The sequence below is a fragment of the Abramis brama genome (genome assembly GCF_963993115.1).
Source record: "Abramis brama genome assembly, chromosome: 22".
Taxonomy (NCBI): domain Eukaryota; kingdom Metazoa; phylum Chordata; class Actinopteri; order Cypriniformes; family Leuciscidae; genus Abramis; species Abramis brama.
The window spans coordinates 21,313,809-21,334,639 of NC_139984.1; the positions used below are offsets into that span (position 1 = coordinate 21,313,809).

General features: G+C 38.0%; 1 protein-coding gene across 3 annotated transcripts in view; it reads left to right on the forward strand.

Annotated features, from left to right (window-relative positions):
- Nucleotides 1-20,831, forward strand: part of arhgef25a (Rho guanine nucleotide exchange factor (GEF) 25a) — a 76,135-nt gene that overhangs the window by 45,502 nt on the left and 9,802 nt on the right. For all 3 annotated transcript variants that reach the window (XM_084099507.1, XM_084099509.1, XM_084099508.1), the window contains 6 exons: nucleotides 7,323-7,633; nucleotides 9,148-9,258; nucleotides 16,765-16,889; nucleotides 18,170-18,236; nucleotides 18,609-18,712; nucleotides 18,921-18,990. In XM_084099507.1, coding sequence (XP_083955633.1) covers nucleotides 7,323-7,633; nucleotides 9,148-9,258; nucleotides 16,765-16,889; nucleotides 18,170-18,236; nucleotides 18,609-18,712; nucleotides 18,921-18,990 — 788 coding nt within the window. The remainder of the gene's footprint in view (nucleotides 1-7,322; nucleotides 7,634-9,147; nucleotides 9,259-16,764; nucleotides 16,890-18,169; nucleotides 18,237-18,608; nucleotides 18,713-18,920; nucleotides 18,991-20,831) is intronic.

A 20,831-nucleotide genomic window follows, 5' to 3' on the forward strand; every position in this document is an offset into this window, starting at 1 on the left:
ATAGTTTTAGTTTTATTTAATTTTTCAAAGTTTCAAATTAATTTTTTAAGTATCAAATTGTCTCAGATGTTCATTTTTTTAATAAAAAATAACTGGGACAATTGTCAAGTCAAGTCACCTTCATTTATATAGCGCTTTTAACAATATTGTTTCAAAGCAGCTTTACAGTGATAATAGGAAATTAAAGTAACAGCGATTGTTTTGGCTTTACAGCAGCTCTAGAATAAAGTTATTGTCCAGCTAAAGTTAGTTTTGATTGATTCACTTCCGTCACAATGATCATCATTAGTTATTAACTTAGGGGCCGCTAACACGACACCGTTCTAACAGAAAACCCTTAAGTTCTCTCTGCACAAACTTTAAAAACGCGAACCTATGAGAACGCTGATGGCGTGCACATGCGTATACGTGTTTAGTCTATAGGTATGCGCGTTTAAATATATATGTGCGCAGGCGTGTAGTCCTTCTTTACAAACCAACCCTCAACAAACTACTTGTCTGGCCTTAAAATTTATAATGCAGAATTTTTATCTAATTTTTATTAATTTTTAACTGGTAATATCCCGACAACGTTTTATCTGTACAGAGGTAAAGGGAAGGAGGCCTTCACAGGGGAGAGACTAGTTGACACTTCAGGAGTGCGTTGTCGTCGCGTCCAGGCGCAGGTCCTTCATCAGATCTGGATACGGCCTGGATCCGGCGGACTGCGGTAAACCTCGGGATAAACAGAGAGACTAATATTAGCGTAGACGCCATCTTCTTATGATGCAACGTGTACATCAGGATTTATGGGAAGTGATCCCGGTTCCGGCTGACCTAATCTATGCAGCCTAACATTGTATTTGTACAGAAAGAATTTTAATGTTAGTAGCATACCTAGGATAATTAGATTTTGGAATAAATTAATGAGGAATCTTCATAAAAATAATTTTGCAGACTTTGACATCTTGCCAACTCTGAAAACAGTTTGTGAAATTCCTGGCATCTCTGAATCAGAGAGATTACTATATTTTTGTCAGGAGAAAAATCTGAGACCTTCTATTGCTCTCCATTTAATATCATTGCTTTATTGGAGAAACAACTGTGATATTTAAGACATCATTTGTCATGTTTCTTTCCCATGAAAAATTTACTGTATGTTCTGGAAAAAAATCTTACAGCGCAAATTGTTTAATTACAGCATACAGATACATGTTTAAACGATATAACATAAAGACATCTTTTTATATAATCTATGTAGTTTCTCTTTCGCTGAAGCTAGCTATTAAGAGTTCAGAAAATCCTTTCTAATGTGTTGAGCACTCAGTCAGTGCCTTATTAAGAGGATCTCTCTCTGTACACCACCAGCACTTAAGCATAGCTTTGCAGCTTTTGAATCAATTCAGCCCCTCAGTTTACCAGCAATCAAAATGGAGCATCTCTTCCTGCAATTTCAGTCTTTTTTTTTTTTTTCAGGTGTGCCTTAAAGTTTTTTTCAAAACTTGTGCTTTGTTGTAGAGCTGCACGATTCTGGATAAATCAAATAAAAAATTTTTCTTCAAATGGAGATAACGATTCTCTCACAATTCTGAACACACAACTAAACAAAATAACATGTTACTTACTAGATGAATACTTCACTTGTGTCATTACTGGGTTGATCGTTTTTGAACAAATCTGAATTGAATGAATGATTCAATGGAAAATATATATTTTTTATTTTGTTTTGCACTTGTTGCCAGTGTTGCCAAGTTCGTTGGTGGTTTTCATTTAGAATTGGGCTGCTTTTACACTGTTGCTGCAGTTTTTTGGGGGTTTTTTTAGGCCATGGGTTGAAGCGTCCAACTCAACACCACACACTAACGTTTTTAAAATCGTACCTGTTTGTTATCTTATAATCCATTACAGTGTACAGAACAATCGTCTCAATACTGGTTATTGGGGAATAACACACTGCTGGATGGTGCGATTGACCAATCAGAATCAAGTATTCCACAGACCTTGTGTATTTGGTCATTGAGCTTCCGTTTTTGCGGTAGCTCTGTATATTTCTATGGCATTGCTGTTGAAGAATAATTAGCTGGTGAAGTGAATTTACTATTGTAGAATTAATGAAAGTTATCATGAGCGTTGTAATATTTGAAGCGGATGTCATAACAAATGTCAGTAGACTGGTTCATTCATAAATCCATAAAATCTTACCTTCATGCTGTGGAAATACAAACCGGTAGACATAACACAATGAGCGTAATGCTGAAGAGGGGCGGAGCTACATACGGTCTATAACAACAAATAATAAGCTTCATACCTAACACGACAACTGCTCTCGCTGGCTCAACGGCAGCGCAAACACAGATTTGAATCTTCCGGTGTGATTTTGTCAAATGTTTAATTGACACAGGTGAATCGTTGTCATTTAGGAATCGAGATCTCGATCTTTGATCGTTCAGCTCTACTTTGTTGCATTACGACACGTTACACAATTTTTAATCTGCATTTGGAATATAGTGATGGATCATGCATTGTTTCATGTGGGTGTCACCAGTGATTTGTAGAGGATACGGTAAGCAGTGGCTGCCAGTTCACAGCAGCCTTTAGTTCCTGATAACATTCAGTTCCCTGCTCAAAAAACAAAACAGGGTAATGAATTAGGTTTTGCTTTTTCATAACTGCCACTCTTTCTTAATCTGTCGGATCCATACTGAGTGTGGAATGAAACCATTCCTCTCTTTTGTGCCCCGTGTGGGGAGACAGGAGGAACAGTCTGGCATGTTGTTCACACAGAGAGCTACCCCCCTCCGAGCACACAGCAGCACAGTATCAGGAAAGCAGCTTTGCCCTGCTGTTTAGCCAGCAATAAGAGTTATAATCCCTCCACTTTAGGTTCTGCTGAATTCCATTTGGGTTGAGGTCAGCGCCATTATTTCACTGATTATTTCCTGATGAAAGTGGAAAGTTTGTGGATTAGTTCTCGACAGGGGTTGTTTCTCTGTGTATCAGCAAAAATTATAGGTCGGTTCTGCTACTACACAAAACATTAGCTTAATAAATTAGTTGGACCTCTACATTAACCCTTGTGTTCTGTTTGGAGTCTGAGAGACCCCCAGGCCACATTATCAGCTAATGTTACATTATATATGTTACTTATTCCTGGGGTGCCCCAGACAAATAATGCCCATTTTAATTATTATTATTTTTTGTTGTTGAGTCTATCAAGGAGTTATTTGGTTGCACCTTATTTTACAGTATGTGTACTTACATGTACTTGCAGTGTACTAGAAAGTACTGGTAATATAAGGTAACTACATGGGTAGGTTTAGGGGTAGGTTCAGGGTTAGAACCTATAGTTATTACCCCGTTATTGTAATTACTATAGTATGTACGTGGGGAACAGGACTGTAAGATAAAATGCTACCAGTTATTTTTTAGCGTTTATACATCCGAAAAGTTTTGCAAGCAAAACCAATAATTTGCCCCCTTATTTGCTCTCAAATTTGTTTTTGTTTGTGTTAGAAAATGCTTTGCTTGCTTTTTTGGTAATAGACCAATAAAAAGCATCCAACATCCATCATCACCTGTTGACCCCATCCACAGCGCTGAAACTTTTAATCCATGTGAAATAATTGGACACACACTCTAAAACAAGGTTCTCAAACCAAACCCTTTGAAGCACTTGCAAATTTCACAAGAGTTTTGAGAGCGAAACAGTTTGAGACTCAAAAAGAACTCAAAAAGTCGGTTTGACTTGCAATGCACACTAATGCACAATTATTTGGTTGTACAATAGTCTCAAAATAAGATTATTTTATATTTAGATATATATATTTTTAGATAGTTGTTTGTTTTGATTTGTTTTATTATATTTTTTGCAATGTGTTTTTTGCTGAAATCAAACCGACCCCGAACAAACCCAATGTAAGTTACATTTCTAGAAAAAAGACATCTAATTTGTGATTAGTTAAAGCTGCCTTTTCAGTATGTCATAATTAAGGGAAAATAAAGCTTAACTTCAAAATTACTTTTAGAAAAATACTAGTTTATGGTAACAATGGTATATAGCAAGTGCTGACACAGCCTGTGTGTGTCTGTGTGTGTTTGGTTTATGTCCTCCTGTCAGGCAGTGTTCGGCTGAATCGGGGTCAAACAGGGGCTAGATTAGAATGGCGAGAGACTGAAACATGTGAAGTCTGTCCTTTCTGCTGCTGATAACCTCAGACAGCCACTGTTCTGGGTCAGGAAGAGAGTAGTGGGGGGCGTGAGGCACAACGCGGTGAGAGAACAAAAAAAGTTGTTGACCTTCCTGTGGACGAGGATTAAAGTGTGCTTCCTGTGCACATCCCCCTCTGTTCTTTTCCCAGGGTCCCTCTGACACCAGCACCGCAGTCTCAGCCTGAGCCTCAACTTTGGGGCGGGGTCTATATTTAGCTCTCCAGGGTCACACGACAGTGTGGCTAACCAGTGTAGCTTCTCAAAGTCTGCCCTAAACCAGTTTGAGTAGTCCTCATGTGATTAACACTAACTGGGATGTGTGGCACGAGGCCTGTCTGCACCGATCACACACAAATGCATTCAGGAATGACAATGTACTTAAAAGTTCTTGCACAAAATTTCTGTTACATTTCTGGACTCACAACAGATGCATATGCATGCGCATGATTTTGTTCTTACCCTTATACCAGTGTTGATGAATATGTATTATTCAAAATGAGAGGGTTAGTAATTAGGATATTACATTCCAAATGCATCTCCATAAATTTGTTTTTCAGTGAACGATAGAGCCATTCATCACTCTGTTAGCGACAGCGTATCTTTGCTCTTCCTAAAGATTCACTCGCACTTAAACAGAAAGATCTTTGAGTAAAGTCAAGTGTGTCATTATCAAAACCGGTTGATGCACAAAAATGTCCTTGTATATTGGCCTAGGCTACATGTGAGAACAGAATATATGTGTCTCATTTCTCATCAAGATTTTTTGTCAAATTATGCTTAAAGTTTGTCGATGTTATTTAAATGCGTGTATTTGGGATATTTAAAACTAACTATGAAATTAGCCTTAGCAAGACAAAGGGCAAGTGGCAAGTCTGTTTTTTAAATTTGTTGTTTGCACCACTGTCATTTCCACCAGAATATGAAAAACAGTATTATTTGATGTGGTAGAAATGACAATATAGTGAAAATGTTCATGAAAAAGGCAGAATTTTCCTGTGGTGCATTTATTTGCACCAGAAGAGGGACGATCCTTTACAATAAAGTCGGATACAATAACAAAACGCAAATAATTTCACTCATCAGGGCTCCAGACTAACTTTTTTCACTAGGAGCACAGTGGCCCCCGACTGAAAATTTTAGGGGCACAACCAGAAAATTTAGGGGCGCACACCGTAAATCAACATGCTAACCAAATCTACTAATTTCCACTGTATTACTAATAAATACTTTGATAATAGATGCAGAAATTACAATGTGCTGTTTCAAATTCAGTCACATTTTATTGTGCACTTTTGAAGATGCAACAACAAGGTAAACTGACAGCACCATCGCTGTCATGACAGTACAAATATGTCATCCAAAATCTCAGAAATAACCAGTAGCGGAGTGCAGCCTAACAGAGAGACTCAGGAAGAGGTTGCCACTTTTAGGCTGCACCTGGACTATTCTGAATGGTTTGTGGATACATTTATGTAGTTGTTGTGGAGTTACATTGAATAATCTGTTTCTGGGGACTTCCATTGAAAATTAAATTAATCCACTGCTCTCCTGTCTTGTCTGAGGCTTGTCTGTGGAGCCAACAACAACAGTTTGCATGTTTTGCTCGAACTTTTGCCATTGTGTTAGAACCAAGCGTGCCGCACAAGCTCTGAAAAGTGAAGCCAAAGCGTTTCGATCGCCCCCCGGTGACTGGTCCTAGTAGTATAGGTCATAAACCCCGCCTCCCCGTGTTATTCAACGGGACGTGAGACCAACTAAACAATTAAATAACACTTCAAATATCTTTTTTCCAAAGGTGGTTTCTGTCATTTGCTGTCGTTTTTATCACGCTGATGTTAGTTCAAGTGTCTGTTTTTAAAATAAGTTTGTTTTTAGTTAGTTACGTGATGCTATAAAAACGGTGGTGTAACGTCATGATTGATAGCTGTGATTGACAGGTTCTCTGAGCGAAGTAGTCACTGAAGCACCAACAGACTTTTTTTCGGGATCTTCGTAGGACTGAGGAGATTATATTTACTTTATTTTAACAAGCCTCTTGTCGTACTGCAATCAACAGACATCAAAATTGGAGCGGAACGGAGCAGACATAGGCCACTTAAAAAAAGTGCAGGGAGAGTGCATTCTGCGAGAGTGAGGGCGGGGCGTTGAATTTGTGGCTTTACTTCCTGCTCACTACTGCGCAGGTCTGGCCCCGAGATCGCTACTGCGCAGACTCAAGTCCCAAGATGTCAGCGCCATATTGGGACACTGGCGGCTTCAGTTCTCACCAATGGAAGAGAGTGAAGGGGTGTCGTCCATCTTTTTTTACAGTCTATGGTTAGAACTGTTTACACTGTTGTCGCTTACATAAACCAAATGGCTGCGCCGTGGGTAGAAACGTGCAGATTAAGGGGTGGTAATATTATCCTTCCTACGTCAGAAGGGGAGCGAAATCTGATCGGTTTATTTTTTTACATGCTTGCAGATAAAGGCTTACTAAAACAGAGTTACTGGGTTGTCACTTTTCACGTTTTCTGGTTTGGTAGATGGACAGGGGACCCAATTATAGCACTTAAACACAGAAAAAGTCTGATTTTTTCTGATATATATAAAAATATATATTTCTTGAGCACCAAATCATCATATTAGAATGATTTCTGAGGAATCATGTGACACTGAAGACAGGAGTAATGATGCTGAAAATTCAGCTTTGCCATTACAGGAATACATTACATTTTAAAATATATTACAACAGAAAACAGTAAAACTGTAATAATATTTCACAATATTACTGTTTTTACATGATTTTTCATCAAATAAATGCAGGCTTGATGAGCATAAGAGACATCTTTCAAAAACATTTCAAAAAAATCTTACCGACCCCAAATGTTTTTACTGGTAGTGTATTTGGTGAAAGTCCACAGGGTCAAAAGTGTCCATAGCTGAAGAAACTCACAGGCCTGAAGTCTGAGATGGGAAAAAATCTTCACAATGTCTAAGCTATGGGCCATATTTAGTGTTATAGTGTGTTTATATTGAGTGTGTTTATATATAAGGCAGATTTATTTAGTTTTCCCTTGCTGTCGTTCTCTCAGATGGTTATTCCCAACTTAATTCCTGTTCCCTCTCTCTCTTCACTCTCTCTGTTTGTACAGACTCATACTCAGCCGCTGGCAGTGAGGGCAGTATTTCCACCTCTGTGGCCTCTCTGCCGCCCCAGGCTTCGGGCAGTTCGGCCCCAAACTCCCCTGGCTCCCGTCGCTCTGTCAGCACCCTGAAGAAGTGGCTGACCAATCCGGTGCGTAAGCTAAGCGCCGGGGCGACCGGAACGGCGAAGGGGGAGCGGCAGGTCCGCAAACTGGATGGCAAACCACCGCCTCCACCCACCAGGAGCAGTCAAGACCTGGGCAGCCCGCAAACAACAGAGGAGCAGTTCACCATCCTGCCAGTCATAGACAAAGAGCTGGTGAGGAAAATGTTGTGATGTGGATGTTTTCACTCAAACAACTCGATATTTTTCATTATCAGTATCAAGAAGCCTTCGTATTCTGTTTTTAAAGTCACCATGAAATCAGAATTGGCCATTCTTTTTTCTGTAATGTTGCAGTGTTTATTAGGGGTGTGCGTATTGACATAAAATTACATCTTGATATTTTCTGTAATTTTTTCGATAACGATGATCAGACAATATTTTGCGGAGTGTGTTATAGTGTTGGTACATTGGCAGGTTTGGGACTGCCGTAGACAGCTGACTCGTAAAGTTTTTGTTATTCTTCATATTTTGTGCAGTGGTTCAGAGATTTAAATTTCCGATAAGTTTAAATTTAGATTTGTACCTTTTACTTGCATTTTTACCTTAATAAGGGCAATTCTTTTTTCCTTACCTAATTAAATTTAGCTTATGCATAATTAATTATGTCAAATTATTACATTTAATAAAAAAATTCAATTAGAATAATATGACACTAAAGGGCTGTTACCAATCAATCAAAATCAGTCTTTGCAATGCAGAGGAAACAGAAGCTGCATCTGAAGTGACATTTAGATGTATTTACACAGACTGTTCAGAGGTGACATAAATTCATTTAACCTGCAGTTGCTTACAAATGCATAAATAATGTTTTGATGTTTTAAAAATAAAACATTGATTTAAGAAATGATTTTAAAATTTTAAAGATACTTTAAATATTAAACTAATACCGCCAGTAGGTGGAAGCAAGTCACTGTTATTGAGCGAATCATTGCAGTGTATGCACTCTTTAGGCAATATTTTTGTTTGGTTTTTGCAAAGTGAGGGACATACTCGATAATGTCAGATAGCACATCAATACAACAATTATGATATTATCGTAGACAATATATATCGCACCCCCCAGTGTTTATTATAAATGATTTATCAGTGCACTTTAAAAAAAATAAAAATTATTTGTGTGCTCTCGTAATCTATAATCAAAATAACTTCCCCTCCGTCTTGCGACAACATCTCTTCTCTTCTCTGATGACGTGTTTAATGGTGCGAGGGCAGGACAACCTGTCACTCGCATTAGGCCACAGCAATAGCAAACCGCAATGATCCAATCCAAATTAAATTAAATTCCCAATAGACAAAATCAAGTCCTGCCTTACATTTTTTTACTCGATTATACATCACAATATGGAAGAAAAGACTGCCTCTCACATAAAACATCAGTTTACATCACAGTACAGATGTCTCTGTTTTTCATAATGCCGTGTGAATTGCACCAAACGGTGCGACCAACTGCTCACTGGAGCCCTGTGGTTCACCTCTGTCCGAAATAACTGTTTGATGTGACCTTTAATTACTAGGACCCTCTAACACAACCGCACATCATAGTCACACAGAGATAGGAATTATGGGTCAGCTCTATTTTGACCTGAATATTGATGTTTGTGAAAGACCATGAAGGTTGAAAGACCTGTTTGTTTAAAGCAGTATTTTATGTGTGTTTGTGTGTGCAGGAGTGGAGAGATGGCCTTCCTGCTCTCGGTGACTGCGATCCCGGTAACCCGCTGTCCTACAGCTTCCAGTCAGACTCTCCACAGGGATCCACCACACTAGGACATACACAGGTAAGTCAGATTGCCAGAATCAGACTATTGGATTCATTTAGAATACTTTCTTAAACCATAATGTATGTAAATGTACTTTAATCAAATATTTTACTTAAAAAGTGTGCATGTGTTCTTTCTTTAAGTTTGTTGCATAAAGAATTTGATTTTAAAAAAACAATATTATATTAGCCAGATTCTAGTCAGAATATAAGTCTGATACTGCTCCATTGAGCTTTGATTATGGGGCGTGTTTCAACCGAACCAGGAAAAAAAATGCCTCTGCACTCAATTGGATAGACCTACAAACAATCAGAGCAACGGAGTAAGTGACGTATGTTCTTCATTCATCTTTCCGATCAACAAATGCCTTGATCGTGGTTCTCTGTTCCTCTTTTAAAATTAATGCGCTGTCGATATATTCTATAACAGACGCGATGGCGGAATCTACACATCTCAATGCTCCAGCGGCAGCCTTCCTTGTTGTAAATGATTTCAACCCAAGCGCTCTTTGGTGACGTGGGTGATTACGTTAATGTTGATCATCAGTCCATCATCGTATAAAGCCCGCCCTGACAATTTGATTGGTCCGAACAGCTCTGGTTCGAGCATAGTTGCTCCACAACGGATCAAGTCCAGACCGAACTTCCCGACCTCAAATGTTGTGGGCGGGGCTAAGTTCAGCTGGCATCCAGGCTAATATAATATAATTCAAGCTATAATTCAAGCCCTGTTTACACCTGGTATTAAGATGCGTTTTGGTCGATCAGATCACAAGTGGACGACGCTAAATACAGGTGTAAATGGGGTCTAAAACATTCTGAGTTTGTCCACTTTTGACCAGTTCCAGAGGTAGTAGAAAACACATTAGACCAGATTGCTTTCGTAGTGTAGACGCTCATGTGGTCGAATGTGTTTGAACAGCCACAAAAGACTGCTTACTCTCCTCCTACTGACCTAATGCGTAAACATTATGGGAAGCGCACTAGCCAGACGGGATTTAAACTTTGGCTTGAGATCCAGGTTTGGTTTGAAGACGAAAAATGTACCAAGCGCAATGTTCTCTCACTACTCCTGATTTCTAACAAGCGCTCACCGCGTTCGGCCTGGTCTCACGGCTATCAGAGCAGAAACGAAAGCTGCTGCTCTCCGTATGTTTTTCTGTTTTCTCCGGTCGTGTTCATATGTAAGTTGCATGAGCTTATTTCATCCTTTAGTTCGAAAGATCTGAAAAAAAACCCCACATACATTTACCCGCCCATAGACCCTCTCTTTGAAGAAATCAGGACAGAAGTGGTTGAAACTGGACAAAAGAGACAGATTTAAACACCAGGTGTAAATTGGTATGTGTCTCCCTTGTCTACCTCATCTATCCGATCGACCAAAACACATCTTATTACCAGGTGTAAACAGGGCCTATGTATTGATGCTTTTTGTTTACTTACTGTATGTGTCTCAAATAAAACCTTTTAACATCAGACTTCACACCGCCCATCAAAAGTCTGTGGACATGTCATCTGAAACAGAGGCTACTGTACATAGTCTCTTTGTAAGAATGAATAATGGAAAGAGAAAACAAGAAAGGAGGGTGCAAGGTTGTATTAGGGGCTTTTTGTCAGTTTGCACAGGGGTTCAATGTGTTAGTATTCACGCTGAGTGTGAGAGAGGCCAGATGGTCATTTGACTGATGGGTCATTTGTTGCCAGGCTCTTTTCTACAGGTTGAACCTTTAAAAGTGAAAACACACATTGATCAAACAGACTTCTTATGTTCTTATGTTGGGCTCTGTTAAACCAAGAAGCTGTGGTTTGAACAGCTAAGGGCCGTTGTTAGGCATGACGCAGAGCGCCTAAAACCCCTATTAGCTGTTCAAAATTCACTATAAATCACAGCTTGCAGGTTTATTGCTTTTATAAAACAGTTATTCCACGTAAGGTTTCATGAAATAAACACACAGACATAAAAATTTAATGCTATTGATAAAAAAATATTATTCTTTCATCATTCAATGTATGTCTTCAGAAGCGGAATGGTTGCCAACACAGACGCAGTGGCGCAGTAATACTGATGTAATACGGTCACAGGTTTATGTTTGGAGTGTAATTTACAAAGGCTTTGAACACAGCTCAAATAATCATAATCAAGGACCGGAACTATCTGTTTTATAATTTGTATTTTCTATTTTAATAAAATAATTACATCATAAGTTGCACTGCTGTTCTAAATTTTGGGGTTGGTAAGATTATTTTTAATAATATTTTTAATATATTTTAAAATGTAATTTATTCCTGTGGTGGTGAAGCTGAATGTTCAGCATTATTACTCCAGTCTTCAGTGTCACATGATCCTGATTTGGTGCTCAATAAACATTTATTAATATTTATTATATTGTGCTGCTTAAAATTTTTTGTGGAAACTGCAATACATTTTAAGGATTTTTGGTTGAATAGAAAGTTCAAAAGAACAGCATTTATTTACTTTTGATAAATTTAATGTGTTTCCTCGAATAGAAGAAGTATTGACCCTAAACTTTTGAACGGTAGTGTATATTATCAGCATAACAATTTAAGTGAAAAATTCAATTGAAACATTAACATGAATCTATTGCTTTCATCCTCTTCCTTCTAGTGCTAAAATTATAGTTATTTACAAATTTAAATCTCAGATTTTCAATGTTGGTCTCAGACATTTTGGACCCCACTGTATATTTTTGTATGTGCGTGTACACTATCTGAGCCAGAGCACACAGATAAATACAAAACACACATAAACAATCACAATAGCTGGAAGAGAGCAAATGCAAATCCAGATTAAGAGAGATCTAGAGACTGAGATCTCAAGCACTGTGATTATAATTGGAAATGAATTTAATATACTACAGAAACAACATGAGCTTCAAGTCTAGACTTGTAAGTGATACTAATCACAGCCTCAGGCATTATTTACAAGGACAATTGTTGCAGTAAATTTAAGATTTTTAAAATTACACTACCATTCAAAAGTTGGGGGTCAGTAAGATTTTTTTTATTTATTTGAAAAAGTCTCTTATGGTCAACAAAGCTGCATTTATTTGATAAAAAATAAAACGGTAATATTATTGTGAAATATTATTAAACTTTAAAACAGTTTTTTATGTTAATGTTATATGTTAAAATATAATTTGAATTAGAAATCTTTTGTAACATTATGAATGTCTTTACTGCTACTTTTGATGTGTCCTTTCTGAATAAATGAAGAAAATAAAAAACACTTACTGCCCCCATACTTATGACGTAGTCCATTACAAATGAATAGTGCTAATGCTCAACCATTATAGTAAATTTCCCCCTTAATATTTCATGCAGCTATAGTTTTTTTTCCCCCTTATATAGATAGTTATATATTTTTTACTGGAAAACAAGACAAACATTCTGCAGTGTGTATTGGGGCTAGTTACTTACTAGTTACTAGTTACTAGTATTGGTGTTGCTCTTCAATGTTATGCATTACTCTGTGACTTCCTGTCTCTCTCCGTAGAGAGGCTGAGGTTTCAGTTTATATCATATTCATTTCTGTCTCTGATTCAGCTCAGCTGACAGCCCGCTTTGTACCTGACACAGAAAGATTTGCTGTGGGGATCCAGCGTGAGTTTATTATTTGTTGGCTAATGGAAAATTCCTGAATGAATATGTAAGCGCTCCTCGGATCCGGCCTGTCTCCTGGACGGAGGAACGCAGCATATGTTATCAAACTGGCTGTTTCGTTTTATTCCCCACACAAATGTAGGTCTGACACAGCAGTTTGAGCGTGGAACCACTGATGATATAACCGTAACATGAGTCCGCTTGTACTCTCACATAAAACGAAGGTTGGATTATCTCCCTCTGCTCAAGCTAACTTTAACAATTTCCTGTAGAAAAATAACAACCAATATGATCTCAGCTTTTTATTAAAGGTCCGAGTAAAGACTCCGGGCTTCTGGGTGAAGATAAAAATGGCAAAGTGCAAGAGTGGGGGATTCTCCTGCAGGCTGTGCCAAAAAACATCTGGAAATGATCTGAGTAGACTTGCGAGCCAGGCAGGAGTGATCGCACTGCTCTAAAACACACAAACACCACCCCGCACCAGAAAACAACACAACAGTGTAATATGATACTCCAACAGGCCTTAACGGCACGCACCGATCAGCAAATCGTAATGCTAAACTACAACACCGCTTGATGGACAAATACGACACAATATACACATTATTTTTCAAGGTGTTTTTTTTTTTTTTTTTTTTTTATGAATACTTTTATTCAGCAGAGACATGTTAAATTGATTAAAAGATGCAGTAAAGACTTTTACATTTGTTACAAAAAAAATGTATTTCAAATAAATACTGTTCTTTTGATCTTTCAATTCATCAAAAAATCCTGAAGAAAAGATGTCATGGTTTCCACAACGATGTTAAGCAGCACAACTGTTTTCAAAATTGATAATGATAAGAAATACCAAATCAGCATATTAGAATGATTTCTGAAGGATCATGTGACACTGAAGATGCTGAAAATTCAGCTTTGCCATTACAAGAATAAATTACATTTTAAAATATATTAAAATAGAACAAAGTTATTTTAAATTGTAATAATATTTCACAATTGTACTGTACGCATAAAAAGAAACATTAAAAAAATCTTACAGATCCCAATGTTTTGGCTAAATGCAATAACAGTCATTATTTCATTCGATCGTTTCATCAGAAGGTGAGTGGTGAAAGGTGCAGAATAACAAGAACCAGAGACTGAGATCTCAAGCACTGTGATTAGAATTGGTTGTGTACATAAATATGGTGTTTCAAGGAGTTTCATAACATAATTAATTGTGAAACGGAGTCAAATTAAAATATAAATATGAAAGACCTGTCATCATTTACTTAACATAATGTTTTTCCTAACTTTCTTCTGTGGACAGGTCATTATTTTTCATCCAATTGCAATGACGAAGCTTTCAAGAAATTCAAGCTTCAAAAAGAACATTATTAATATGAAGTGCATTATAAAAGTGTTTCAAATCAGTTAAGTTTCAGTGAGTTGTTTCAATTAAACTTGAAATCTTTAGTCCCTTTTCATTGTAATTGAGTGGGAAAAGAGCAGCCAGAGCATATTATTCAAAATGTCTCCATTTTTTTTCAACGGAAGACACGTAAATCACACGTATTTGGAACGACATGAGAGTGAGTAAATGATCAAATGATGTAAGGAACTTCCGTTCATTGTAATTCACATCGTTTCTGAACAGACTGCCACATTTCTCTCACACACAACACAATAACACCCTCATAAGTGAAGGAAGTGCTTTGTAAAGCTCTAATAAACAAACAAACTGAAAAAGGGATATCAGAATAGATGGATGGAGATGTGCTATCAGTCACAAGGTCTGTGCATAGGATTCCTTGTTTTGAGGAGGATGTGTGACGCTATAGTCGAAGGCGTGTATTGTGTTTTCTCACAATACACGCAGAAAGAGAGTGAGAAACCGGGGTCCTGAGAATGATGCTCCACAGGTGACTATGACGTTAACCAAGCAAGCAGCTAAACAGCTTTGGTTAAAGGGCAGATCCTATCTTGCCTTTAGTGCATTTAATGGCTCGTTTCCACCGAGCGGTACGGCACAGTTCAGTTTCCACTGTCAAAAGTTGTGAATGGTACCAAAATGCCGTAGTCTTCCGCTGGGGTACCTAGCACAGTGGTACGGTACCTAAAGGGTGGAGCTAGACTCACTGCAGAACGTTGATTGGTTGACAGAGAATCGTCACTTGCGTGTGCTACAAGGGGAATGACAACATAAGAAGCGCCATTTTTTTAATATACAGTTGAAATATAATACTACTATTATTGTGTCACGAAATGTATTTTTTCAAAAAGTAAAAAGTAATTGCTTTTTTTGTTTGTTTGTAGAGATTTTTTTTTTGTTCCAACAAAAGGAGAATATGTCTAGTGATGTACACTACTGCAGACACACAGCAGGGAAAACAATGGCAAGTGGTTCCTTTTCCAGTTGGTGGTGACCAGTGAAATGTATGTGATGTATCACTGAATCATTCATTCAAGAGATTTGTTTAAAAACTCTGGACGAAACAAGTCTTCATTCATTATTTTCAAACGAGTTTTTACACAATTAATTATAAATATTTTTAATAGACTAATTATAACATTATAGACATTTCTAAATAGATTAATTTGTAACATTAAATAGGCTAGAGGATTTTGTCAGAACCACAAGTAATTTACATATTATGTTGTTCGGTTCTCTAATGTTTTGTTTTCAGAATCGTGGGAGAACTGTGATCGCTATTCTTCCATGATACAGATTATCCACAGTCATAAATTAAGCTTAAAAGAACATATAACATATCTGGCACCTAACTAATACTATTAGTACTGTTTCTAATATTAAAATGTACAGTCTTACAGACTAGGATGAAGTCTTTATGTACATTAACAAGGATTTGGTACAATTATAATGGAGGATTCTGAAATATTTTCTGATTTTAAAGACGTGGAGCAGAGCTTCTCTTCTAGTGTGCAAAGTTTTGCGAACCGCACCCCATTTTTTTTTTGGTCCGTGCAATGGAAGTCAATGGTCACTAAAACTATTTGGTTACCAACATTCTTCATAATAACTTATTTTCTGTGCAGCAGAATATATAAATTCATATAGGTTTAGAGTAGCACTAGGGCGAGTCATTTTTGTGTGAACTATCCCTTTAATGACAATCTGATAATGCGCAAAGGTTAGCTGTAAAGTTATTGAATTGAAAAATCAACTGCCCAATATAAAAACATGTGTGTATAGATAATATCGTGCCGATTTTTAGCACAAACCTATGCGGTTTCACAATGCGATCTCATTTTAAGTAAATTGTAATAAACATCTCTTCACAACAATTTGCAGGATTTGAGGTGAATTATTCATCTCTGTAACAAAAATGGTGTGGAACAATTTACTTGTTTTAAGAAATCCTAATGACAAAAAAAACAAAAAACTGAGGGACGTGACAAAGTGTGAGGATTTATAGCATAGTTTATGTTCTAGTTTTACCCCTGATTAATAAACACATTAACAAAGGCAGGACGTCTTCAGACTTCCTCTTTCCGTCTCAAATCATTGAACGACTTGCAGGGCTGTCTGCACATCCATCCTCCGCTAAAACAATGCTCAATTTCAACCAAAACAATTTGACTTGAGTTTCTCTGAGAACGTGGTGACTTCACCGGGTCAATGGCATTGAGATTCAGAGTAGAGTATCTACTCCGTCTCTGTGGTGTCATGATTATTGGTAAGCGCTGAATTCCTGTTATCATTCAGTCACTGTCACCAGCAGACCCAGCATGCTCCTCTCCTGTCACCTAGGCAACCTGAGCTATTACAACAGCTCTTATTTTCCCACCCTGCTCTCTCTCCTCTGTATCATTCCTCTTTGTCCCTGCAGCCATCCCTGAATGGAATAACATTTCAGCATTACGTCTCGTCTCTTATTCACAGTTATCCCCTCTGTGTCTGCAGTTCACCCAGTGCACCAGTCTACAGGCTGACGACAATGGCTCCGTGTTGATGGATGACAACTCCAGCCAATCATCAGACACCATAGACAGCGAAGAGGATCGGAAGAGTGCCTTAGAAAAAAGCATGTGTGTGTGAAATCTCCTTCATTTGCATCTTGAGTTATGTAACCCCTAAGAAATTCTTATTTAAGAGAGCTTATGTAACAGAAATGCTTAATTTAGATCTTTTAATGCTGTATTACTTTGAGATTTAAATTTGCAAAATTTAACAGAGCAGACATCAGATGTTCTTCAGCACACCAGTACGTCATCCCTGGTGGAAAATCCAGTTTAAACCAGTAGGTGGGTTATTAACTGCTTCAAGCTGGTAGACTGGCAGGCTGGTCATAACAGCTTTAGTTGGTCAGACTGGTTTTTGGATCATGGTAGCTGGAGGATCATGACCAGCTTGAACCATCAAATGAACTATCTAATGACAAAATTGGATTCACCATGACCATCTTAGACCAGCTAAAAACCAACTGCCTTAACAGGTTGAACTGTTTTGTTTTTTTTAACAGTAAACCATCAAAAGATCATTTTAAGCCAGATAAAGAAAATCTTATTCCAGCTAATGACTTTCTTAGATGAACTAATGTCCAGCTTGGACCAGCTAATGACCATCTTAACCAGCTAAAGACCAGCTAAATATAATCTTAAACCTGCTAAAGATAATCTTAGACTAACGATGTTCTTAGCCAGCTAGAAACCAGCAACCTACTGGCCATAATAACAGGTCAAATTGGCATAGTGGCTGGTAGACCAGCAAAAGATCATCTTAAAGCAGCTAAAGATAATCTTAGACCAGCTAATGACCATCTTAAATGAGCTAATGACCAACTTAGACCAGCTCATGATCATATTAAACAGCTAAAGCTCATCTAAAGCTCAGGTAAAGATAATCTTAGACCAGGGTTCACCAATCTCGGTCCTGGAGGGCCGCTGTCCTGCAGAGTTTAGCTCCAACCCCAATTAAACACACCTGAACCAGCTAATCAAGGTCTCACTAGGCATACTAGAAACTTTCAAACAGGTGTGTTGGAGCTGGTTGGAGCTAAACTCTGCAGGGACAGCGGCCCTCCAGGACCGAGATTGGTGAACCCTGTCTTAGACCAGTTAAAGGCCAAAGAAACAAGCTAGCGTGTTCCCAAACAAAGCTACCAGCATAAAATGGATTTTCCAGCTGGGATATTCACCCGTTTCGATAAAACAGGCCCTTCATCTGGTCCACAAATAGCTCCTTGATTATTATTATTCTGCACAAGTCTGAAATCTGCTAATATTACACCCTATATTCACAGCACATGTTTTGAGCTGTCAGATATTGTTGATGTATTGAATGAAAGCTGACTTCTTCTGTTCTACAGGTATGTTCTGAAAGAATTGATAGAGACAGAAAAGCTGTATGTAGCTGATCTAGGACTTATTGTGGAGGTGAGCTTCTTTTGGGGGGGTGGGGGTAGTAAAATATCAATTAACAAATCACATGTGGATTTGATCAACTCTGTAATGGAACGCTATCAATTTTCCTGTAATCTTAGAATAATTCGAATGCATTTCAGAGCATTTAATCACTGCAGAATTAGATTTGATGCATGAACTGACCTGAATTCCTTTCAGCTGTAATACTGATCACAGTATAAATCAAAATAATGGTGCCTGGATTTAAAATATTTGGAATATGATGATCTACATTTTTTATATGAGTGGGATATTTTATCTCTGTTGAAATGCCTTAGATTTAATAATAAAAGTGTTTTTATGGGTCATGAGCTATGGAAGTTCATCATGCTCTGTCTCTCGCAGGGCTACATGGCCTCTATGATTACTAAAGGTGTTCCAGAAGACATGAAGGGAAAAGACAAAATAGTGTTTGGGAATATTCATCAGATCTACGACTGGCATAAAGAGTGGGTTTATCTGTGTTTGTGTTGTGTGTATCATGAATCTGATAAGACTTTCAGTATATTCCTAAACTTTCTCAACTTTTTTTTATCTTGCATTTTCTGCACTGATTTTTTGGGAAAATCTCTACTTTAGTGCATGCAGATTCCATATGGTCCTGCTGATGACTTTCGGTGAGCTGCATGTCTAATCTCTCCTCTGTTCTGATCTCAGTTATTTCCTGGGTGAGCTGGAGAAATGTGTGGCTGAGCCTGAACGACTGGCCCAACTTTTTATCAAACATGTAAGTCTCTCTATTATTCTCGCTTTCCTCTATCAGCCTTTGCCTTGCAAGACTGAGCAAAACTTCCTCTCACACTTTGAGTAAACGGAGCTGAGAAAACACAGATGTTTTTAACACACACACACATTTTAACACCCCATTAATCGTCCCATCATCCCACTCTATTTCTGTCCCCCCTGTTACTAATACAGCTCATTTAAGACTGTGTATTTGCTTGTGTGTCCACTCCATTGGCTCATCACCACAAGGGAAAAAGAGGCGGGAAAAACAAAGGAGGAATAACAAGCACGGCTATGTCCTTTGATAACATTGCTGCTTTACACACCGTGTCTATTTCTGGAGTACAGTCCTACACTATGGACATACACACATAAATAACTCGCCAAGAAGAAACAACACAGTTCCCGGCGCCCACAGGCGTACATGTGAAAGACTAAAATTTGCAGATTTACAGTTGTGGAAGTACTTCAGTAGCAGTAATTTGTTTAAAGCTGCCACATGCTGTGATATAAGTTTCTGTGGTGAATCAAAGTGTTTTGCTTAAATGAAAAGCACTTTCAAGAGTTACTGAAAACTCAAATTGGCGTCTGTCAGCATTTGCCCTTTCTACTGTTTAATGAGTCTGAGCCCTTTGGGTAACTTTAAAAGGCTTGAGGGGAATAAAGAAACTTGTAACACAAATCTAAAGGTTGAGTCAAACTATGAAACAAGCGTTGTGGGAAATTGACTGGTAATGAGAAACAGTAATGGAGGGTGAGTGAGGGCCAGGCTCACTCTTTGTCCTGTCCCCACTCTTTCTTTTTCCTTTCACAAACAAGAACCCCCCCACCCACCCCCCGCTCCCCCCCGTCTCAAATTTCCTCAGGCCCTGCTCTCACCCTTTCTTTTAACTCATACAGTACATTGCAAAGTTGTGAGACACTGAAGTTATGTCAGGACTTCTTAACTTCCAGTCAATGATGTGTAACGTAGATAAATTAAGACGATGGGTTGCAAAATCCTTCAGCTGGTCTTAGTCTTATAAGGACATGCATTGCACTGCCAAAGTCATTTTCTGAATCAGTATTGTTAGCTGTTTTCCAGTAAAATTTACTAAACAGATTACATGGATATTATTAATTATTAATATTATAATGTTTAAATAATATTGTAGTATTACAAAGTACTTGAGTAATTAAATATTTGAATAAATTCATTTTACTTTTTAGTTTATTCTTGTATTTTTACTTTTGGCAAATAAAATATTGTTATTTGTTATTTTTATGGTAAAATGACACAAATGCTGATTTAAGAAATTAATTTTGTGCGGTGTTCTGTCACATGGTCCATATGAAGCTCTTACAATCTGTTGTCAGAACCATTTATGCTTTGACGTCTATACAATCGGCCTGTCTCCGGGCAACTCACTCTGTGTGTATTGTTGTGTGTGTGTGTGTGTGTGTGTGTGTGCTTGTGTGTGTGCGTGCATGCATGTGGGTGTGTGTGTGAGAGAGAGGTAGTGTCCAGTTGTAACGTCCTACTACCTGAATGCAGTGAGAGAGAGAATGGGGCTCTGATTACATTGAGGATAATTGGACTGAATTATAAATGGCCTTCTGCTCACTCTCCTACATCAGTGTTTTGTAATCTCTCTCTATGCCATCAACAGCACGCTGCTCTTATGCTGCAGACAGAGTCTGTTTCAAACTATTTAAATACTTACAGCAGCTTGAAAGTTTCCATTGAATCACCTCTGTCAAGATACATGTCCACCGCTGCCTCATGTCTCTCTTTAGCTGCATTTACTAATGGGATCAGGAAAGAATGATTTGACTAGATAAACTACCACCAGTGGCCAATTT